This window comes from Rhynchophorus ferrugineus, unplaced genomic scaffold, assembly GCF_030347505.1.
Source record: "Rhynchophorus ferrugineus isolate W39M unplaced genomic scaffold, kcgeb_rfMv2 rfM4, whole genome shotgun sequence".
NCBI classification, from domain to species: domain Eukaryota; kingdom Metazoa; phylum Arthropoda; class Insecta; order Coleoptera; family Curculionidae; genus Rhynchophorus; species Rhynchophorus ferrugineus.
This window is the reverse complement of record NW_027472583.1, coordinates 33,191,395-33,216,071: the sequence shown is the minus strand read 5'-3', so window position 1 is coordinate 33,216,071 and position 24,677 is coordinate 33,191,395. Positions and strand designations below refer to the sequence as shown.

The 24,677-nt window shown below is 32.5% G+C and overlaps 5 protein-coding genes across 8 annotated transcripts in view; 1 reads left to right on the top strand and 4 right to left on the bottom strand.

The window, feature by feature from the left end:
- Nucleotides 1–19: 19 nt before the first annotated feature.
- On the bottom strand, nt 20–3,404 carry LOC143195311 (WD repeat-containing protein 36). Its single transcript, XM_076402336.1, has 11 exons — nt 3,005–3,404; nt 2,697–2,953; nt 2,453–2,641; nt 2,166–2,400; nt 2,000–2,116; nt 1,817–1,938; nt 1,579–1,756; nt 1,370–1,524; nt 1,109–1,312; nt 798–1,039; nt 20–740 (listed from the first exon to the last, which is right to left on the bottom strand). Exons 1-11 carry the CDS (start codon nt 3,292–3,294, stop codon nt 48–50), a joined length of 2,682 nt encoding a protein of 893 aa, XP_076258451.1. The 5' UTR covers nt 3,295–3,404; the 3' UTR covers nt 20–47.
- Nucleotides 3,405–3,939: 535 nt separating this feature from the next.
- Nucleotides 3,940–4,762, bottom strand: LOC143195314 (rhodanese domain-containing protein CG4456). Its single transcript, XM_076402340.1, has 4 exons — nt 4,605–4,762; nt 4,336–4,518; nt 4,111–4,273; nt 3,940–4,057 (listed from the first exon to the last, which is right to left on the bottom strand). Exons 1-4 carry the CDS (start codon nt 4,693–4,695, stop codon nt 4,003–4,005), a joined length of 492 nt encoding a protein of 163 aa, XP_076258455.1. The 5' UTR covers nt 4,696–4,762; the 3' UTR covers nt 3,940–4,002.
- A 675-nt stretch (nt 4,763–5,437) lies between these two features.
- On the bottom strand, nt 5,438–11,158 carry Hen1 (Hen1 methyltransferase). Of its 4 annotated transcripts, none has more exons than XM_076402332.1 (13): nt 10,627–11,158; nt 10,385–10,567; nt 9,764–10,333; nt 9,481–9,627; nt 9,324–9,421; nt 9,039–9,261; nt 8,681–8,744; nt 7,101–7,247; nt 6,923–7,046; nt 6,626–6,864; nt 6,381–6,570; nt 5,948–6,327; nt 5,438–5,892 (listed from the first exon to the last, which is right to left on the bottom strand). In XM_076402332.1, the coding sequence occupies exons 1-13, from the start codon at nt 11,076–11,078 to the stop codon at nt 5,611–5,613; spliced, it is 3,099 nt and encodes a 1,032-aa protein (XP_076258447.1). In that variant the 5' UTR covers nt 11,079–11,158; the 3' UTR covers nt 5,438–5,610. The 4 variants fall into 4 exon arrangements, with proteins under 4 accessions (XP_076258447.1, XP_076258449.1, XP_076258446.1 ...); XM_076402334.1 differs by having other exon boundaries at nt 10,385–10,502; nt 10,688–11,138; XM_076402331.1 differs by having other exon boundaries at nt 8,681–8,882; nt 10,627–11,129.
- Nucleotides 11,159–11,241: 83 nt separating this feature from the next.
- Nucleotides 11,242–24,677, top strand: part of LOC143195290 (uncharacterized) — a 79,977-nt gene continuing 66,541 nt past the window's right edge. Inside the window, exon 1 of the mRNA XM_076402306.1 lies at nt 11,242–11,382. The gene's annotated coding sequence lies outside the window, so the exon portion shown is untranslated. The remainder of the gene's footprint in view (nt 11,383–24,677) is intronic.
- Nucleotides 11,966–19,000, bottom strand: LOC143195304 (uncharacterized). The gene is made up of 3 exons (XM_076402329.1): nt 18,843–19,000; nt 12,230–12,364; nt 11,966–12,172 (listed from the first exon to the last, which is right to left on the bottom strand). Exons 1-3 carry the CDS (start codon nt 18,926–18,928, stop codon nt 12,043–12,045), a joined length of 351 nt encoding a protein of 116 aa, XP_076258444.1. The 5' UTR covers nt 18,929–19,000; the 3' UTR covers nt 11,966–12,042.

The following is a 24,677-nucleotide window of genomic DNA, read 5'->3' as shown; positions in this document are numbered from 1 at the left end:
ATAGTTAAAAAAAGAGTACTTTTGGAAACAATATTTCTTTAATAATATTACATTGTCTTTAAATTTTGAACTATACATGTACAGTACATTAATTCTTCTTGAAGTCTGTTCCAAATGACCGAGTGGCAACTGGTCAAATTTGGTAGGAAATTCCTTAAGATACTACTCTCGGCAACAAAAGTGCCATGCGTTTTCAAAAAAACACTCAAATAAGCTTCTGCCAGTTCGAAATCTTTACTCGACTTTAAGACAAATTCAACCAACTTCAGAAACTGAAGCATTATGGTAAGGGATCCACCTCCTTCAGGTGCCAATGATTTTATCTCGAAATCGACCATTGATGGTCCGAAAGATTTCAGTTTGTCCATGGCTTCAGTAAGGTCGCCAGACTCTATGGAGCTGTTCAACAGTTTCCCAAATTCGGTGTAATTGGTCAAGTCGTGTGGAATCAAGAGTTTGCTGCAACCCTCTTCTGTTGGCAGAGACTGACTCAAATCAAACTCAAAGTTGTCTAGAGTAGAGACGGTCGGTAAGAAAAACGGGGCACTTTTTGGAACCTTTAGTGCAGCCTTGGGTTTGTTCCTCTGTTTAATAATATCAAGATTTAGTAGATTTTGCCATCTGGATGTGCTAAGGCCAGAAAGTGTCAAAAGATCTTTGCTTATTTGTTCTGGAGACACAAATTCTGGTGTTTCCTCTCCTTCATCTTTGATATGTTCATCAGAGCATTCTTGTAAGACCTTCAGAAAAACATTATTAAAGAATTATAAATATCTATTACATGTGAAATCCTGTACCTCTGGTAGTTCTATTAGTGGGGGATTTTCTTCAGGACTCAAAGATTTTAGTGTCACTTTCTGATAGAGAGTTTTATTTGTCCATAAATAGATGCCCAAGTAATCAACATGAGCTGAAGCCAAAACTTCTCCCGTTGGCGACATACTTATTGATATTGGTGCAGCAACTGTAGAAAACTGGTCTATTAATTGTCCTGAAGGTATATTCCATGTTCTGATTGAGCAATCCATGGAAGATGTAACTAAAAAAATAATGTATGTATCAATTAGGATGTTTTATGAAACTATATCGAAATATCAAAAAGACATACTTAACCATCTTGAGTCTGGGCTGAAGGTGGCATCCGTAATTTGCCCAGTATGTCCAACGAATTTCCTGACAACTCTCCACGTTTCTATGTCTACAACGGAAATAGTAAAATCTTCAAGAGCTACTGCTAGCATTGAACTATCTCTATGTAATGTGAAGAAGCTTATTGGTTCTTCCACATTTACTTTGGCAAAGTATTCAGTACCTAAAATTTTATAAACATAGTCATATAAACTAATATCTGATTATTCTTCGTACTAACCTTTGCACTTAAACCGCCAAAATTTTATGAGACCTGTACTATCTCCTGTGATGGTCATTTGATTTAAAGTATCTGCAGCCACACCTCTCACGGCGACGTCATGAGCTTTATCTTTTCCATATGAGTCTCTCCATAATCCTGATTGCATGTTGAATCTGACATAGATAATATCATTTAGTTGAATAATAAAACAAAGGAATAATAAATACCTATCCACATGACCTGTGCTATAACCTACTACAACAAAATTCCCACAATGCGTTAGACACAAACATGTCGCCGCAACATCAGTACTTTTTATATTTTTCTTGTAAAACCTTTCTGGTAATAATTTCAGTTCACCCATTTTTTTCTTATCATATGACCATGTAGTGACCATTGGAAGACCTACGATGTTGTTTTACCTAAGTTACTCACATTTACTTTTTACAAATAATTACCCATTACCTAAATGTATGGCTGCTATATTATCCCATTGTTTCTCTCTAGTAGTTTCAGAAGTAAAACTAATAATGGGTGGCATTTTTAAAGGATCTTCAACGGCCCTACCGCGTTTTTTACTAATTTTGCTGCAAATACTCAATAATTAATACTGAAAGACTAAGATAGACTAAGACAACAATACATTACCGATTATAAGAAGCCTTTCCTAGACTTTTATTGAATTGTTCAGTTTTAGTATTAAATATTCTCAAAGTAGAATCAGCTGCTGCACTTAAAATATTATCACCATTCATACCATGAAACCTATAAGTGGGGGTTAATTTACATTTCTTGATCATAGATGACCTACTACCTTATATGATTTGGTGTAGCTGAATGCCCTTCCCTGATGCGTAATAATCTTGCTCCTCCATCAGTCATATCAAAAATCCAAAGTTTTAGAGTATTGTCCGGCGATGATGTTAATATTAAGGGCTCATTGGGTAAGCAGACCATTCCAGCAACAGCACCATCATGAGCTGATAATAACTGACTACTAACTCTTCTTTCCTCCAAATCCCAAAATACTATATGGCCACAGGTACTTCCTGTAAAATAGATTAGTTTATATTGACCTTTAAATTTGTAAATATTTAGTACCAGTTGCCATTATAGGATGATCATCAGATCTGAAGGAAATACTGGTAACAACTCCCCAATCTTGTACGAATTCCAAGATAGTTTCATCATATTTCAAGTTATGGAGTATAATTCTCCCTGTTATTAATCCAATTGCAACAACATCTATCGCAGGAGCTTGCTCAATACAACTAATACTCGCGTTCCATCCTAAGAACCACATTACATGTAAATAAACTATATAATAACTAGAAGATGTTATCACCTTTAAATGTGTATATTAAGTTTGCTTTGCTCAAATTCCATAATTGCATCTGACCTTGTTCACTGCCAAAAAGCACCTTGTTGATGTATGTAGTTGGATGCATCAATGTGGTAATATTGAATGTTGTTTTATCAAAAGTAAGTTCAAGATATACCGATTCATCCTTAATATCCCATATTTTTGTTTTACTGCTTTCATCAACAGATATTAAATGAACGCCAAAAGGCAACATAAGATGAACTGGGTGGGCATGACCTCTACAATATTATTTTGTTAAATAAATATAAATAGAAGTATTTTTAACATACCTGTATGTGTGCTTTAATTCGCATCCTCTTCTCCATGCATAAATAACATTTTCACATGCAGTATAAACATGAAAAGCATCTGTAGTCATACAAGATATATCCTCATTATGGAGGCCACTTACACTAAGAAGACCAAAATGGGATATACCATAGGTATGAAACGATTTTCCTACGCATGTTACTATAAGATTTTCCTTACGACTTTTTATATATCGCACTCGTAAAGGTATGTGATTAGCAACATAGCCCAAACTACGACAGGGAAGAAACGCTTTGCTACCTGGAGCCATACTTTATGTTCCGAGATATTTTTAAAATTAGCCTTGTATCATTAATAACACAACTTATAAACAAAATAAACACGCAAATAAAATGGGGTTATATGAAAAATAAAAACAAGGTTATGTAGTATATATTTTAGTATTGGGCATAATCGATATATGTTTACGTTATTATTGGTGTAGGTAACCCCCAATAATAGAATACAAAAATTAGTCCACAAGACATTAAAATATGTATATTATTTAAGTATGTATATTTTGTGGATTAGTCTCTCTTTTCTATGCACAAAATATTGATCTGTGTTATGTGTAATATTTTTTAATTTATTTTTTATTGTATAATATTTTTTATATCTTTATGCTTTGCTTTATATTATGTTATTATTTATTTTATATTAGCATATTACAGTTATCAAAATTAATAACATTAATTATTTCAAACTAATTTTAAGTCCACACACTGAAACATACCATGATTTTTAGAAAACATAGTCTATTGAGTTATTAATATGTTGTATTTTCTTACTTAAAACATTAGAGGTTTTTGTTACTGCATAATTTTACAAAATTGAAATTCTTGAATTGAAGATATTGCGCGATGTCAACATTTAACCTCACTTTACATGCTTTAGGATTGGAAGAATACCAGAAACATTGAAAAGCTGGTTATATTGTTTAAGATTACTAATATTTAGTATTTATACAGCTTCAAGTGATCTATTTTTTGTTTTTTTCGGCCCAATCAGTCCAGCCACCTGTGTAATTTTTTGCACTGAAAATAACATTTAAAATTTATTTTATAACAATTTATATGAAATACGCAACTTTTTATATCCTAGTGTCTGCGCCAAAGTATGTGCCTTTGTACTCCGATTTCCTTTCATACAGGAGAATATAATAGGACTGTCTGGGGTTGGTTTGGGTATGCCATATTTTTTAAGAAAATCCTTTTCTGACAAATCTTTTAAAGACTTTTCGATGTCATCTACTGTTAAATAAATATTTTTGTTAATTTTCAATTGCATATTAAAGTTATAATAATAAACTTACAGGGTATATTAATACTGCCAGGGATTGATCCATGTTCAGCTAATTCTTCTGGTTTCCTTACATCTATCAATACAGCTTCTTTATTGTTTTTTAATTTTTTCACTTCATTGAAATCAACAATATAATTAATCTCTGCAGTATTCGAGAAGAACCTCATATGCACAATGTTACCATTGTTCGACTCTGAAAAAGGAAATAAAGAAAAATATTATAATAACTACAATAATATTTTTGTATATATATTTGCTTGTTATTATTGCACTACTTACTAATATATGTGCAGATATTTGGAAAATTGTACATTGCTCTTATTCTGCATTTTGCGATATTTAACGATAAACTTAACAATCTGGTATTCATTGTTACTATTACTTACAAAAATTATTTTTTCTGAGCGAAAAATTAATTATTGGATTGTTATATAATCGATATATATCGATTATATGGACTGAAATAATTTTAACTCAAATCGATTATGACCTTACACGTATATATATATATATATAGAAAATAATTCTCTCTAGAAGAATATTTTATATATATATATATATATATATATATATGTATATATATGTATAGAAATATTTTATATTCATTGCATTCATTCTATGGGAAGGTAAAAATCTTGTTCGCCTATGTTTAAATAAATGTATTTAATAATAATATAAAATAAGATTTTAATATCTGTAAGTATAAAAATACTTTTATATTTTAACCATAGAAAAAATAGAAATTTCACGGTATAGGCGACCTTGGGGAAATGTTTTGTTTAGTTCAATCAACTGTAGCGCTGCGATCGCAAATTGTGATTGGCTAGTTTAAATTCCTGGTGCCGCCACTAACATGAAATGTGATTGGTCGATCAAATTGTGTGAAATCAGCTATTGGCATTCAATTTTATGTCAATTTTAACATTGCGAGTTGTATACTATTATCTATATATATATATATATATATATATAGATGATATATCAGTTATAAACGAAAAATGATGACACCTGAAATGAATACAATTTATTAAAAACAGTGTTACAAGGAAGGATCAACATTTTTAATAATCTTTTTTGAAGAAAATAAGGAGATTATAAAGGAAACAATTATATGTAGTTAAATATTTTAATACATAATATCAAGCAAAAATATACTTGTTTACAATAAGCCTAATAAATCCACTAGAAAAATGAATGAGAAAAAAACTAAAATGAACAACAAACTTAGTGAAAGATATATTTCGAGTTTTATAAGGGTATTGGTTGCACTCTCCGATTGATTATATTAATGATCATATATTAATTCCGACGAAGAGCGCGATACATTTGAAGATTCTTGAGTTGCTGGTTGGGATGAATGGTCTGATTCTGCAGTCAGTCGAGGCGTCCTTGCTTCTTCAGAAAATGTGCTGCTGATAGAAGAGAAATCTTCATTGTAGGTTCTACCTGATGCCTCCAAGGCAAAACTTTGAGAATAGTCTAATGTAGTTGATATTCTACCCACTTCATTTTCAGCAGCGTCTACTATTTGGTCCATTAAATCTCGTGCGATGGCGTTGCATCTGTCCTGAAAAGGACGACACATGACCGCTATGTCAATAAAGTGTATAAAAAAGACGTACATTATCCGATGATGATTCACCCCAAATAATACTGCTGTTATTCCTGGCGTTAGAATTGTTACCGTCATCGACAGCGCTACAGCTTTCCTCTGGAAGGCTACTCATATCAAACGTTTCCGAAGGTCCCGGATCGACTTCAGCGAAATCACGAGTATCATTTGACGAAGTTTCTTCCGACGAATCGTCCGCATCCTCAGCTTCATCAACATCAACGGCAACAATCGACGGATGAACGCCTAGACCATCTCCCTGACAATAGAAATGAGGCTCGTCTCGTGTTTCAGGCTGATTAGGAACCGACCCGTCTTCGGGATTTACTTGAGAACTGAAAATTTGGAGCAACCATTGGGGGAAATTGTTGGTGTTTGTCTCCACTGAAACTAGAATAATGGACACAGTTATAACAGAAAAGTGGGCGCGCTGAATGTTTCACCGGGGCCGTTTTGAAGATCAACAACATTCTGCGACGTGCAGGATTGAAAACCCATAAAGACCACATCAGCATCAACGGGTCTCCAGACTAGTTCGTCGGTCTGAGGAGGTATATCGAAATCATCAAGCATGTCAGGTTCAGAATTAACGTCATACAAGGCCTCGTGACTAGCATGGGCGAGGTCATCTTCCTGTGGGGATTAAACCTTGAGATAACCTTTTAGATGCGGTGCTTATTTAACTCACTACAAGTTGACGATCGTCCTCAGGTTCTGGCTGAGGTTCATTTGGAATAACCCTGTCGATAATTACATCCACAGCCGCATCTACCGGAGCCGGTACAGGAGGCACGTTGTTATTATTTGGCATATGAAGATTGTCTTCCAAGAAAAGCGCTAGATCTTCCAAATTGTCGTTAAGAAGATCAACACCAATACCTTCATCTATCTCTACGTCCTGGAGATCATGAGCCGGAAAATTGTTACCTGGAAGAGATTACCGTCCTATTTTAGTAATTGTGTTGAATTACCCATCACCACTCACCTTCATTATCTCTATTATTATTAGCCACGTCACTATTCTCCATCAGAACCGGGACTTCTTGCTGACGCTCTACGCGTTGCTCGTGTACTTCTTCGGGCACTTCAATAATATTCTCTTGCGGACTCTATTCGTGTTAATTTACGATAAAATTGAACTTCGTTGATCAGACATCACTTACCAGATCTTTGATTAATTCCGACTTGAATTGACGTATTTCTTCATCGACCTCTATTTTATTTAGACTATTTTGAATTATACAATTGGTAATGCTCTTGGCGTCTTCCAAATGGGTCGGTTCGTTGGGGGTGGACACATCGTTTGGTTTCTTTACAAAAAAAGGAACTTATTGAACATATTGAACAGGGGCATTCATAATATACCCGCTACTATCACAGCGTATATATATTATATACGTTGTTTGTGATTGTTTTTAATTGTAATTGTCACATGCAAGAGAGTAAAACTCGACAAGGAAAATCATCCCAGTCATGTCAGTAACCAGGCCAGGATAAGACCGAATGTCTTTTGGGATGGTCTCTAATTTGGTCACTCGACTGTCGGTAGGATTAATGCCGAAAAATTAATGCAGGTTGACATGACTACAAATCCATTTCTATGCATAAACTAATAAAAAAGTAGCCTTTCGAAGAAAATATAATTAATTCAGTTCTCATCAGTTTTAATTTCTCCTTCAGACTTAAATCACTGACCTGCCAAAACGCTCAACAAAGACAAAAATATGTCCGTTTTAACAGCGAATCACAAATGGAAACTAGGTCCATTAAAATGTTCACTGTTAATTTATGTGAAACCCAAGTATGGAGTTTCTTCTGGCATATAGTGTTCCGTAAATGCTTCAAAACTGTTTTATACTCAATATTTAGCTTCGCAACCATGCGAAATGAAGATAGGCAAAACATGATTGGAACAAAAACTGGCAATCTAATTTTGATATTTAAGTTCTCCCGCTCGTTATCCTCATAAATTTCACACACAATTTTCAATAAATCTACATTGCATTGTTCGCTTTTTTAGATTGTTATGTAGTAACACGTATATAGACTATAACAAGTTTATTATTTTAATATACGGGAGTGTTTTATCTCCAAGTACTTTGTCGTTGTCCAAGTTAATTTTGAGAAACCAAAACTTTCAAAATTAACTTGATCCTTTTGTTAGAAGTCAGATTGGCAATATCTGAGGTGAATTTCGAGTAAGATGGTGTCTTAAATAGTTTTTAGCATAGACTGATTAATTGAGCTAACAAAACAATTTTTCTTACAATTAACCATTTTACATAAAAAACACATTTCAGTAAAAAATAATATATACACAATATTCCACATGAAGTCTACAAATTAAAATTGTTATCGAATTTTTGGCATTGCCGTCTCCTCATATTTATTCATTGTTCAGAGAGAAGATTCATTAATTATTAATTCAAAATTAATGCATCGTTTTTATGCGTAATTAACCCATTTGTTTAATCTTTGAAATAAACTTCATTTTCACGATTTTATATAATTTTTCAAGATGTTGAACAAAATGCGAAAGAAGATATTTTGTTTTCCTCCGTTATTTTCAACTGTTTTAAAAGTATAAAATAAACATTACTAAACAGTGCTACTTACGTATATAAATGTACCTTATATATTTAAAAATTTTTTTGAATGATATACATTTCAAAGACGTAAACTGTTTGTGGATACCTTACATTTACATTTTGATTAACTTACATTTACATTTTGATTAACTTACTTTATTCATATCCTTTTGCTTCACGTTACGCTTCCAGCCAGAGGGGCCCGCTACCGATGGTTCCCTTAAAAAAGAACTTTTCACTGACTGATCTCTGGCAGAGCCACGTTTAAATTCTCGCTTCAGCTGATTATTGACTTGATTTTTTATCGATTTTCTGAACCGGTCAATTTCATTTACTCTATCAGGATCTATTTTAATTCTTATACAGCATATACAAAACAAAATACATAAAGAAAGGAATAAAATTGTCGCTTGATTTCATTACAGAAATCAAAGTACCTGTTGCACATTTAAACCAAAAGAATTATTAAGATTGTTAGTCCATATGATGCCTGGAACAGAAGATAGTACTTACTTATTTGACTCACAGGTAGGTGAAACAGCAAACTTGTCCTTTTGCACAGACTTCCTCTTTCCTTTGTTGTCCTTGTTTAAGCTATTGGGTTTTTCTTCGGTTTGATCAGCATCTAGAGGTTCTTGTGGTAGCATCAGTGTAGGTTCTAATGGAGAAGGCGAATTAAGATAGCCAGAATCAAACAAGGGATCAGGTTTGGGTTTAGAACTAGCAACTGTAGATCCTGAAAAAAAAAACTGATGAAGTAGAACAAAACAGAGATGTTTGATAGTTTTAAATATTCACCTTGTGTTTCTATTTTTTTTACTTTTACTGAGTTGGTATCATCCCAGTCAGATTCTGATTCCAATGTACCATCAAATTTAATATCTTCATTAGTGTCGCTAATAAATATAAACAAATTATCAATATAAGGTAATCATTAAACATTATAATCTAGAACCTTTTGGAGCTATAATCATCTGTGACATCAGAACTACTTGATATATCTTCCATCTCATGGGGTAAAGTTATAATGCAGTCCTCACTTATGTTTGTTCCTGGGATGATACATGGCTCCAATTTGTATTCAAATTGTTCCAACAGTTTCCTATAATAACAAAGACTAGGAACAATCACTTCATGATTACTTTTCACTGAAATTTTTACTATTAAATAGCTCATTTTATGTCATTATTATGACATAATATACAGGTAATTTTTAAGTATTCTAGATTCATACCAACCTCACTCCCTCTTTTTCCATGTTTATGTTACCGTACATAATATCAATAATTGGTATTTCACATCTTTGTGTTTCATCCACATAGAACCTACTAGAAACAGTACTGAAAACATATATCCTGTATTTTAAAATATCAAGCAGTCTTTCTTCCTCTGATCTAGAGTCTACTTCAACGGGATATTCAACTTTGAACAGACATTTGTAGAATATATTATATATCATATTTATGTCAACATTATCTCGTTCTTTTATAATATTTATAGTAGAACTACTTAATTCAGAAAGACTATTGTATTTACATATTCCAACACTATAATCAGGAACACATAATGGGCAGACACATTTGCATGAAAGTTTTAATTCTGGTGTATGCTCTTTTCTGGTGATATGTGTATCACAACAACAAGGTTTGGTGTATACTTTTGATATGTATTTTTCATCTTCCACATCTTTTCTTATAAATAAGGCCATTTGGGAACAACATCCAAACATCTTGGTTTCCTCAAAATATTCTCCAATACCATTAATTTCAACCCTATAATCTTGAAATCTCTCAGTAATGTTTTGACACCTAAAATATTTAATTTTACCCTATATTACAATTAGGTTTTCTTAAAATTACCAGTCTTTAAACTGGTTTCTTGTCCATTCAAATTTGTGATCAGGATGCCGAAACATGTTGACTTTTTTAAATACTACATTGAAATCAGCATTTGGAGTTGTGATTATAATTAGTTTGGCTTGAATATATGAAAATATATTATAACAAAAAGCATCCAATGTATCTGGATATAAATGTTCTATACTGGAAATTAAAAAAATATTTTTTAATTAAAAAATACAAATTGGTATTAATCATCTTACAGTTCAATAGCAGTAACTACATCAGTTTTATGAAGCCTATAATCAGGGTCACTTACACTACCTTTAAATACAGTCACTTCTAACGGGCTATATCGTCTTTTTAAGTGATCTCCAAGAAGTGGTTGTACTCTACAAATATTTTCATCTAAGAGATTTTCATTAATATCAACAAACATTATTTCATTAAGATTCAGATCTTTTAGAAAAATAAATAATCCAAATTCAGCACAACCAAAATCTACTAGTTTTTTTAAATTCTTTCTCCATTTTTCTTTTATAAGGATTTCATAAACTTTTCCGTATCTTTGCCTGTAAACTGGTGGGTCAAATTTTACTGTATTCTCGAACTCTCTTTCAATAACACTTTCATCTTGATGTCCTAATTTTAATCTTTTGCGATTTTTCATTAATTGATAGATAAAGAATCCAAGATAGTGAAATATTATCAGCATTATTATCGAAAATTAAAATCATAAACAAACACAGGAGGTTATGTTCGTATATTAAATGTCAAGATAAATATTATGTCGAATCCTGAAAATTTCAAGTACATTAGGCCGATAGAAATCTCAAAAGCATTAGATATATTTAATCGAAATGTACGACACGATTGCTGTCAGTGTCAGTGCGTTGTCAACCATTATGGCGTATGTGTAAGATTTGTTTTGTTCAGTGGGTTTTTTTAGTAACGTATTTTTTGTGAGAAATCTCCTGTTTAGTGAAAAGGATTTAAGGAATATTTAACTATTCACACAGGTAATTATATAATCATGTCGATATTTATATTAGCAACAGCAAAACCTCAACTCTTTCTTTTGAATTAGGTGACAGACTTTTAAGCCTTAAATCTTTTGGATACTTGAATGAATATTCTTAATATCCATTAATTCCTTCAGTTAAATCTATTAAATGCTAGAAAATTGTTATCCTAGGATGTGTATGTTTTAACAATCAACATTGCTGTTGTTGAGTTTATCGTATTTAAATGACAATATGACAAAAATCATTGCAAATGTTGCACTGATGTATAATTGTGTTTGAAGTAGACAATAATCGGACAGTAAATTGAATTATTTTAAATATTTGAATGTTTATTAGTTTATTGCTGTAATAATTATTGGCATATCCGGTATGTTTTTTTTTGGGGTTTTGATAATTAATAATTAATTTTTATGAAGAAAAAATGATATTTTGTCTTTAATTATAACGGTTTAAATTAATTTGAGTTCTGAACTAGCTAGTAATCGCTTATAAACCGAAATAACTATAAATTAAAAAGCTGAACACTGTGATGTGTGAGCGAAAATGTAAGGAATAAAAACAACGTTGTGATCTTTGACGTTACATGCGGAAACAAACGAATTTTGTTTAATTGAGAATTATAAACAGGAAGATATAAATTAAATAGTTGGATAATTAACGATGCTTGTACGAATATTTTGGAAACAAAACAGTTCTTCCTCGTGTACGTGCAAGGCTGTGTCCTTGGTCAGTACGTAAATATGGCTTGGGTCCTTTTTTGAACCTGAGAAGGTTGTCGGTGTTTCTAGGAATACCACCTGTTAAAACGCTTAAGTACAGAAGGATCGCCAGTTTTTCTTACCTGTGTCTACCGATTTCCATGGCGTTATGTCCAATTTTAATTTGTCTTATTTTTATGTATATATAATAAAGTATTTTCGTTTGACATGCAACCTTCTGAGAGTTATATGTATTAATAGCATTTATATTTGTTTGACTACAATAATGCATTAGAATTAATTCATTTTAGTAGTGGATAATATAATTGATACGAAATTAGTAATAATGTCTAAACATAACATTAAGTAAATGAATTTATGTAATAATAATAATATATAACAATTAGTATACCAATTTTATCCGGAAGTATATAGATGGAGACATTAAAAACAATTTTGACAGGAACGAAACGTCTTATTAATTTGAACGATGCTGTTTTTTTATTTTTCACTTTTGGGTCATATAAAAAATAAGGTAAAATCTAAATGATTTTAACATGAATCCTAAATGAAATGAATTAACATGAATCATATTAAAGGTTATAAAAATATATACTCTCCGGAAGTAGCTTAAAAAAATAAATTCACAAATAATTTAATGCTGGAAACTGGAACAATGATCGAATTCGGTTCTTTTTTATTGTTTTTACTTTACCGTCGTCAATGTTTAAACAGATTTTCAAACAAAATGCTTGTTTTAATAGCGGAATAATTATGACATTAATGAAGCTAAAGTTAAGCAGTGTCAATATATTTGTTGAATTGTTTTTAAATAGTACTTAGGCAATTTTAGTATTCATTGATATTCATAATAGAAGGGCCCAATAAACTAGATGGTTTCATTTATTATTTTGGGACATTTCTGTATCAGTTTAGCAATGCTAAATTATTGGCATGACAGTTGTTTCACAGGAGTGACTTTATTATGTTTAATATTCTATTTTAGTTTTTATTTAACATTTTAGGGGTGTACTATACTTTTTCCCTTCACAATTTCGTTGTGTGTCACCCTGACAGTGACAAATTGCGACATGTTACATCTCGTAACCACCTATATTTCCATAAACATATAAGAACAATTATTATCAGCCTCGTAACATTGCATTCTAGCATAAAACCGAAAGCTTCCGTTATTTTAGCAGGATAAGTGTGATTCGATAATAGTCGTTCCCGATTTATTTTAAAGGTGTTGGACAGCGGCCAGAGAACAATTTAAATAGTAGCCTTTTTAATTGGTCTTATTAAGACTTCCTACATATATTGTTTATTCGATGACTGCTAGGTTATTAAATACATACACGTTTGTATAGAGTAGCCAATCAGTCCAACCTCTGGCGTTTAACATACGTTAAGATGTAAAAAGAGTTGTTTTACTTTCGAATAACTTTGGGAAATATTGAAAAATTGTTATCATCATTTTGGATAGTTCAGTTCCAACCTTCGTAGGGTGAAGACGTATTTTCAGTACGGCCCAAGCTATAGAAAGATACCTTTCTTTAAAAAAACCCAGTATTTTATTACGGTTATTTAATTGAGTGTTAAAAACGCATAACAGATGCGGCTATCCGTCTCTCAGTGGACCTAAAGTGTAGTGAATACGTGTTTACGTGACGAGACAAAAGGACTGCATCTCATTTTTATGAGTGTTTCAAAATTATTTCATCTTATTTTACAGCAGTCCTTTTGAAATTCATTTGTAGTATTTTTGGTCAAAAACTAGTGCTAAAATAACGTAAGTGAAAAATGAAGTGCGTGAAATAAACAATGTATTTATTTTATTTTTTTATCCTTTGGAAGTAAATTAAATAAAATATTAAAAATCTAAAAATGGCAAACCATAGCGATTCAACCAAATCACCTGCACACTTTGATATAAGATTAGACCAAACAGCAATAACGCAAACTCCACCATCAGAATGGTCTACAGTCATTAACAAAAAACGATTGAGAAGTCCAGAAGAAGAAATCGCGAGGAAACAAACAAGAATCAGTGACTATTGGTTACAGAAACCGATAGAGACAAAAAACAGCTTTAGCAACCTGTCGGAAAAAATTGAAGAGAACATACAACCAAGCCCTGAAAAAGTTGTTCCCAAACCACCACCAATAATAGTCTATAAGGTAGGAATAATAAAAAACATCCATGACCTATTGAAAACCATTACTACAAACTACACAATTAAAACAGTGAGGTATGAAACAATTAAAATCCAGTTGTTCGAAGCAGATCACTTTAAAGTTCTTGTAAAAGAATTAGATGAAAGAAACACCCAATACCATACATTCAGGCCAAAATCCGAGAGAACATTTAAATTCGTATTAAAAGGATTACATCACGGGACGGACTTTAACACCATCAAGGTAGCACTAGCTGAAAAAGGTCACGAGGTCGTAAATATTCACAATATACGACATCACACGACAAAAAAACCTCTGCCTATGTTTTATATAGATATAAAACCTAATGGAAATAATAAAGCGGTGTATGAAATTACCAAATTGGAAAATAATATTATTAAATGCGAACCACCACATATAAAAAGAATTATACCACAATGCACAAGGTGTCAAGCGCACGGGCACACAGACTTACTGTCGAAAATCATATAGATGCGTAAAATGTGCAGGAGAACATAAAACAGGAGGTTGTACTCGTAAAGTTCGCGATGAAAAAGTGAAATGTGTTAACTGTAACGGAAATCATCCAGCGAACTACAAGGGTTGCGCAGTTCACAAGCAACTACAACAGAAACTCTATCCTGCCTTAAGAGAAAAAAGGCATCAACAAAAACAATCCACTACTACCAATCTATCACTACCAACCAGACCAAGTCAACCAGACATAACTTATGCCCAAATGGTTGAAAATGGTTCAGCACAAAATCTCAACCTACTGAAACTAGCAACATCTCAAGATTTAGAAAATATGATGGCCAAACTAATGGATCAAATGAGTACGATGCTTGGTCTACTCACAACCGTGGTCAGCAAACTTGCCTAATGCCTGAAACCAATAGCTACAAAATCGCCGTCTGGAATGCCAATGGGCTCCAACAACACGCCAGGGAACTAAAAATGTTCGTAATTGAACAAAATATTGACGTTATGATGGTTTCCGAAACACACTTTACGGACAAACATTATTTGAATATTCCTAAATATAAGCTTTATCATACAAATCACCCTGATTAGCACATGGAGGTACGGCCATAATAATTCGAGATGATATAAAACATTTCGAAAAAGAAAAATTCCGCAAAGACTACCTGCAAGCCACCAGTATAACCATAGAGGAAGCCCATGGACCATTAACAATTTCTGCGATTTATTGCCCACCCAAACATAACAACAAGGCAGAACAATTTCAAGAATTCTTCAGTACGCTAGGTAACAGATTTATAGCAGGAGGAGATTATAATGCAAAACATTTAATGTGGGGTTCAAGAATAATAACCTCGAAAGGTAGAGAACTGCTTAAAGCCATAAGGACAGATAACTTACAACATATCTCTACTGGTGAACCAACATATTGGCCTTCCGACAGAAATAAAAAACCAGATACAAAAGATTTCTCTATTACAAAAAATATTGATCCAAAAAGTGTTATCCAGAATCATGTTTCGACCTGTCTTCTGATCATTCACCAATAATAGTAACAATTTCTTCAAAAATTACCATCAAAGATAAACCCCCTTCTCTGTGCAATAATTGAACTAACTGGCCCATATTTAGAGAAAACTTAGACCAAAATATCTCTCTAAACTTACCGTTACAAATTGAAATGGATATAGAAATAGCAGCAATAAATCTTACAAAAAATATACAGGAGGCAGCATATTCCGCGACTCCCAACATTGAAACATTTCCAAGAAAAAATACACATATATCATGTACAATACAGAAAAAGATAGCAGAAAAAAGAAAGTTACGACGAAATTGGCAACAGCAAAGGACTGAAGAGAATAAAAGAAAATTTAATAGGGCCATAAAAGAGCTGAGAGATCTAATCCAAATTGAACAAAACGAAGGCATTCAAGAATACCTAGAAAACTTGACATCAACTGAGGCTACAGACTATTCGTTGTGGAAAGCAACAAAAAAGCTTAGGAGATCCCAGCAGCATAACCCACCTATTAAAACAAGCGAAAATAATTGGGCGAGAAGCAATAAAGAGAAGGCCGACATTTTTTCAAAACACTTAAAAACATTTTTAAACCTTTTCAGTCTCAGCTACATAAAGATGACGAAAATAAAATTATTAGCTTTCTAGATTCGCCATTTCAAATGGATTTACCGCACGAGAAATTAACGGTCAACAAAGTTAAACATACAATAATGAGAGAGATTAATATTAAAAAAGCTCCTGGTTATGACTTAATTACTGGCAAAATTTTAAAAGAACTATCAGAAAAGGGTATAAAACTCTTAACATTTATATTTAATGCTATGCTACGAATTAATTACTTCCCTAGTATCTGGAAAGTAGCTAAAATATTAATGATACTTAAACCAGGAAAAGTATGGCATACGGGCTTGCAGGTTAAACTAAAGAAACTTCTCCCTCATCCGGACTATCAGCTACTAAAATCGTATCTCACTGACAGACATTTTATTGTAAATCAAGGCGATGAACATACCGAATTAAATCCCATATATTCAGGAGTTCCGCAAGGTAGTGTAGTGTACTGGGTCCAGTACTGTATCTTCTGTATACGGCTGATCTGCCCACCACAAAAATAACTACTGTGGCAACATATGCAGACGATACAGCAATCTTAGCATCCCATGAAGATCCAGTCACAGCATCAATAAACCTACAAACCCACCTGGAGCAAATACAATTATGGTTGAAGACATGGCGCATTAAAAAAGCCAATGAATCAAAATCCACGCATATAATGTTTACCCTGCGTAGAAGAACATGTCCACCAGTGAATATCAATCATCGTCAACTCCCCCAAGCAGAGCATGTTAAATATCTTGGTATGCATTTAGATCGACGCCTAACCTGGAAGAAGCACATACTCTCTAAACGGAAACAACTGGGACTAAAATTATATCAAATGTATTGGCTCATCGGGCGCAAATCCAAGTTATCATTAGATAACAAGGTATTGCTGTATGAGTCTATACTCAAGCCCATTTGGGCATATGGAATCCAACTATGGGGTACCGCTAGCAAATTTAATATATCCATCATTCAACGGTTCCAAAATAAAGTGTTGCGTGCCATTGTTGATGCTCCGTACTATATTTCAAATAAAGTGATACAACGCGATATTCCTCTAGAACCTATAACGAGTGTAATTCAACGTGTTTGTGTGAAGTACTTCGAAAGAGTGTCAGAGCATCCCAATGTACTCGCTAATCAGCTAAATATGCGACGTGATAGTGAAGTGCGTAGACTAAAACGTTTAACACCACCTGATCTGATTACTGGACATATGTAGACTTTAGAATAAGCATTAGAATAAGACTAATTAATTAAGATAATATTTTATAAAGAAGATTGCTTAATGAAGTGATTTTCTACATGCCATGTATATATAATATAGACAGAAGAAATACTTATTGCCAATAGGGCAGATTATGAACTCACGAAGAGTAATTAAAAAAAAATCATCATTTTGGTAAATTTACCGTTCTACAAACACTTATGTAGTGGTTAATACGTCATCGCACTTTACACAGTTGCTGTTGTGTGTGAATGTTGGAGTTCTGTTATTGGTCGCCAGTTCTTTTAAAATAAAATTGTAATAAGGTAAACGGCGTACAGCACGTTGTAATGTTGCCGCATCAAATTTGACTTTTGGCCTATTTCGACTCTAACATGGCAAAATAACAATGTAAATATAGTAATAAAACAAAAATAATGCAAAATTATAATTCAGATATTATCGATGGAAACTACACTTATACAGGCACAATAGTTTGTAGTGTAGGATTGTTTTATTACATCTACTATACATTTAGTATATAATTTGTTTTTGACTGTTGTTATGAGGGGTCAATTTTGGTTCAAACAAAACAATGTAACGGATAACACTTGTCATGAAATAGTATATCTTTTACGCATCAGTTGATTTGGAGATCTTTAATGGCCTTTCAATTTTAATGCAAGTAATCAATTTTTGTGGAGAATATTCTATTCGTGAAATAAAGCTATAAATAATAAACAATTCGGAGATATAAAATTATATAAAAAATGCTAAACTAATTGAGATAATGTAACAACAATCATCCAAAAAACATTTTGTATACGCAAAACTTTGTTAAAATGAATGTTGCTGTTGTGAGATAAGACATTATATATTGCCCTGTATAATTTCTTTTACAACGATGATTCAGCTGATAATCGTTTATAATCCTTAAGTGATAATACTAATAATTTATAATTTACAATACATTTTATTTGACACGTCATAGGACATTTTTAATGGCACATATTAAACCGTCAATTTCTTCACCGAGCGTAAGTATATTGCTAATATTGAGGTTATGTTATGTTTTGATTTTTTTTAATCAGGTTATAAATGTTGTATTATTGTTGTTTTGTTAGTGTTCTAAGTGACATTGACATGTTTTCTTATATCAGTTATAAGTAGTGTTCCTTTAGTATTTTTGGTTAAAATATTTTATATAATGTTATAAGTCGTATTCGAAAGTGTTTTAGTTATATTATTAACGAATGCTTACTTTTTTCTTGAATTTCCCCAAAAATGTTGTTTAAGATTCTTTATATCACCGTAACAAACATGTTTGGATTTTAATGATCTATACATTGTCACAATAAAAATTGTTTAAATACTTCTTGCGGACAAGAGGCTAATTTTTGAAACGCCTGACACGCGACGTTGCCCGTTCTTATAAAATATACGTAAATCTAATATGAAGAAACTTTTATAAACATATTTAATTTTAAACGAAAAAAAAAGAGAAAATAAAACATGTTAGATAACTAAAATAATTTATATGCCAATATACATTGCAACAACAAACTAAAGCTAGTAGAGTTAGGTAGATTTCTAGGAGTATTTTTATGTGGCGCCACCTTTAGGTCTAGTGTGCAAGCATCCATTTATACATAATATATCTATACAATATACACATCCGAAACTTAACTTATTAAGTGAACTTATTGTCGGATCTCTCAGCATCTTCAATTACATTGTTCAATAAACAAAATTCAGTTCTGTTCCTATAAACATTCTCATTTCTATTTTCTTTTTGGCCTTCTTTATCCATGTTTCAACACTTATAGCGTCACTTTTATGCCGTACCTGTGGAATTCGATTTGTTTGCTGAATATCTTCACAAGTCAATAAGTCTAATCTTTGGCACTGCTAAATTATCTTAGATTTAATCTAATATAGTATCCAATGGAAATATTATCTTTCCCTACTTCAAAATCTTCAAGCGAGTCAAACTTCAATGTTTCTTGTTCAATTTTAATGCTGTAAAATAACTCTATATGATCATGAGATGTGATTTGGATGAGGTATTCTCGTGTAAAGGACATCTAGTCATATTTATCTGAACTTTTACTTTTATAGGGTCAATTATGCTTCAAATATAATTAATTTGGTATGGAATTGAATCCAATTTGTAAAATTAAAATGAAAATTTAATACATACGCAGCTAGGTGGAATTTCCTCATATGTATCTTCACATTAGAATCGTTACAAAGTATTTTATGTCAATATAATATTCACAAATCAATGATTTATACATTACTGCTATTTATAATAATGAACAGTACAACAATAATAACAGATTATAAAGAATCAAGAGCTACTAGAGCTTACTAGTGTCGAAGTAAAAAAATCACTGCCGCATTTCATTGGATACATTGATTCTCAATCCCTTGTAAATGGCAACATCGCAAAATCAGGCGGAACTGCCGAAGTTTACCGAATGCCTGCGTGACCTACAGAGTTTTTTGTTCTTGTATTTGTTTTGTTTTTAATAATTTAATGTAAGATCCGTGTAATTTTAAATAAAGTAAATTTAAAATGCTGTTTTTCGAACAGTAGTGTTTTAACATTTATTACATAAAAAATATTTTCTGTTACATAGTGAATTTTAAAGTTCCCTATTTACGTTACAACTCATTATAATAACACAGTTACAATGTTGAAATTCCAGACTCTTTGACAATGCTATTTTGGTTGAAATACGAAAATAACATAAAACGTTTTTAGAATATCGATAATTACGTTGTACCGAGTTTGGTTGTTGAAATTGTTTTTTAAAACGTTCTCATTTTTAGGCGGTGAGTTTATTTCATGTTTTATGGTTTCCGATAATCGTTTAAAAATATATAAATATATGTTTTTTAATCCACAACATGCTTTATTGTTCATAAATCTATGATATAATTATTGTTTTAGTATATTGTACTTTATTTAGCCTGTAACTGTATCTCTTATAATTAGCTTGTGGTTCCATTTTATTTAATTTTTTTGGATTGAGTTGTATCACCGATACAAGGTATGTTCTAATATATAGTCCTTCCAAATTAACAGTGAACTGACGTCGCATATGGCGTATTTTGACTCTGACATGGCAAAATAGCAATGTAAATATAATAATGAAACAAAAATGATGTTATCAAATTTAAGTTATTTTGACATTATAGTATATCTAATGCATATATTTTCGAAGGACTTAGAGTACAGTTAGTTATACAGCCAGGTATATTATATAATTCAGTTTTAACAATAGTTTGTAGGTTAGGGTTGTTTTATTATATTTGACACCTGGCCTGAGAAGCTCCGGCCCTAATACATAGATGGCGCTAGTTTTATAGCATTTATGGCTTTTTCAGTTAGTACTAACTTGCAAAAGAAAGCTGTTAAAATTTCATGATATTCTATTCATAAGTTTGTGAGTTATTGTACTAAGAGTGACACTACTTTCGTTATTTTAAAAACAATGCATCAAAAGCAATTTCATGTTTTAATTTTACACTCTTTCTTGATGGAAAAAAATACCGTTCAAGCGAAGAAATGGCTTGGAAAGTGTTATAAGGACTCAATTAGAAATAACAATAAAACGTTGGTTTGCTGACTTCAAACGTGGTCGTAGACATCGATGTTGCAGAACGTAGTGGACGTCCAAATGAAGTGGTAACACCAGAAAACATAAAAAAATCCACCAAATCGTTTTGAATGATCGAAAAGTGAAATTGCGCGAGTAGCTAACATCGTAAAGATGTCAAAAAATAGTATTGGTTTTATATTGCACGAGTATTCGACTATGAGAAAATTCTCTTCAAACTGGGTGCCGCGTTTGCTCACTGTTGGCCAAAAACAAAAACGTGTTGATGATTCTGACCCATGTTTAAACGTAACAAACGAAATGAATGAAACGTGGATCCATCACTTCACTTCGGAATCAAAACGATCGTCATCTGAGTGGACAACAACTGGTGACAGGCCTATTTTGAAGCAAAAGATAATTCGTTCTACAAAGGCGGTATTGAAATGATAGAGCGGCGCTGGAGATTACGTTGATGGATAAAGCCAATTTTGAATTTAAAAAAAAACGCGTTTTCTTTGTTACACACCTGGACTTTTTAGACTATGTGTTACATTGAACTCTTCTATACCACCTATGAAGTAGGCACTTTTTATGTAATGGTATTCTCTGGAGATTTAATCCACCTATTTAACAATTTTATATCCAAGTAATGTATTTTGTTTTCATTAGAGAGCATATTAACCTTTCTCCGTTTAGTTCTTGTTTCTTTCGTTAAGAGGTCAATTGAAAAGTCCACGGCCTACCATAGTAAAACACATTTTTTTGATAAAATTACTTTTTTTTATTCAACATAATTCCCTTCAAGGGTGATACACTGATTATAGCGACCCTCCAACTTTTTGATACCATTTTTGTAGTACGATTTGTCCTTTGCTTCAAAATAGGCCTCAGTTTCGTCGATCACATCTTCATTCGAAAATTTCTTCTCAGCGAGCGTTCTTTTGAAATCTGAGAACAGGAAATAGTCGCTGGGAGCCAGATCTGGAGAATACGGTGGATGAGGAAGCAATTCGAAGTTCAATTCATGGATTTTTGACAAGGTGCTTTGTCTTAGTGAAGCAGCACTTTGTTTTTTTTTCAAATGCGACCGTTTTTCGGCGATTTCGTCCTTCAAACGGTCCAATAACGCTATGTAATAGTCGGTCCTTTCTTTTTCAAGGTAGTCAATGAAAATTATTCCATGCGCATCCAAAAATACGGACGCCATAACCTTGCCAGTCGACTGTGCGTTTTCTCACGCTTTGGAACGGGTTCATCGTGTATAGTCCACTCGGATGACTCTCGATTGGACTGTAGAGTGAAATGATGGAGCCATGTTTCATCCATTGTCACATATCGACGCAAAAACTCGGGTTTATTATGCTTGATCATCTTCAAACACTGCTCCGAATCATCAACTCGTCGTTGTTTTTAGTCAAAAGCTCGCGCGGCACCCACTTTGTACAGAGTTTTCTGGTACCCAAATATTCGTGAATGATATGATCTACACATTCAGTTGATATCTTTAGAGTATCTGCTATTTCATTCAATTTCAATTTACAATCATTCAAAATTGTTTTATGGATTTTTTAAATGTTTTCGTCGATAACAACCACTTTAGGGCGTTCACTGCGTTCACCGTCTTCAGTGCTCATTTCACCACGTCTAAACTTAGCATACCAATCATTGATGGTTGATTTTCCTGTGACAGTGCCTGGAAACTCGGCATCAAGCCAAGTTTTTGCTTCAACTGTATTTTTTCCGTTCAAAAAGCAATATTTTATCAATACGCGAAATTCCTTTATATCCATTTCATTCACAATAACAAAAGTTGCTTCACTCAAAATGCTATAATTCACAAACTAATGATCCGACAGCTGTCAAATTTATACACGCATCTTTTGCGGGTTAGGGCTAACTAAAAATCATGGATTTAATTCTAGTAGCGCCTTCTATGTGCCCGGCCGGGGACTTTTCAATTGACCTGTTATATTTCTATTTCACATTTTCTTACCAAGTTCTGAGTGTCTTTCCCTTAATTTTCTTCTATTACTGCTTGTGTGCATTTTTCTTGTACTGTATAAATTTGTACTGATTTCCTCTATAACTTCTGATTTTATCACCCTAATACATTTATGTTATCATGTATAAAATAATTTTTATTCATTCTCCTCTCATACATTCCTGCGCACACATCTTATTTTAAGTATGTACACATCTTGTTTCCGCTCTTGTCTTGCTTGCGTCTCAACTTGTCTCACTCTATCTTGGTAATTGTCAGCATTGGGCCATAAGGCCACGTCAGGATAGTTTCATTCAGTCGCTGTCACATTCACTATTAGAATCACTGTTCAAGTGAGTTACCAAATTGTTAATTTCTAATCAATTGAACAATTGATCACTTGTCAATTTCTTCCTCTGTGTGTGTGACGAGTTCTTCCAAACCAAAGGCGTTATTGTAGATAATGCTTCTTTCCAGAAGACCAAACAGTTCTTCATTGTTATCCCCCTCCACCAGCTTATCGATTATAATAATTCTTTGCCACTATCAATTCAATAATATTTAATATGCAATGACAGGAAGGTATAGTACTCTATGATTATATTTTCTGTCATATAATCTACAGTGTATCTTTTTTCAGGTCTGTTTTAAAAAAAGTAAATTACATTGAACACAAACATTTAAGAGGTGCATATTACTAAGTTTTCTGAAAATACTTCCCAGATTACCAGCTTTCTCTGAACTAATTGCATTGCATTATGATCTAGAACACAATATAGATAAAAGGCAACACTTACTTTTTTCATTCATTTAATCTATTTGATTTCAATTGGAGCCAACATCATCAAGGTGATCTTGATTTATTATCCATTTCGCACGTGGACGGTTTCTCTCTGGTGAATCATTATGTTCTTCGCTTTTTGATAGATTTTAGTTACAGCTATAAAATATTTCCAATAAAAACCTCAGCATTTTAATATTAATAGTATTAATGTTTACCTCTCTAACGCATTTTATTGGACGCATTATCTCGTTCATGATCGAGGTAACTGATTAGTGATGTTTCTTCTGGCTCTGACTATTGGCTTTGGTATTTTCAACGTTTGCGGGTTTATAACGTCCATTTCACGTCGTGATGATGTGAGTTCAATGTTATTTTGGAACGACTATAAACATAATTGTTTCATAGTAAGAACATAGATCTATTAATTTAATGAAGCGTTTTTATTCTAATCCAAATAGTTCCCCTGTAATTCTACAGAGTTATTTACATGGTTAAGATGTATTTCAAACGATTTTTCTAGGTCTCTTGTAGATATATGTTTGGGTATGCAAATGAAAATATATTTTAATTGACAATGGGTATGTTTAGTATAAGGGAGATGGCGGGTTTGAATTCAGATAACTATTTTCAGTGCAATCAATCTGTTTATTTCTCTAAAACAGTATTAATTATGATCAAATTTATTTAGTTTATTTAGTAAAGCAGACAATTATTAACTCGTGT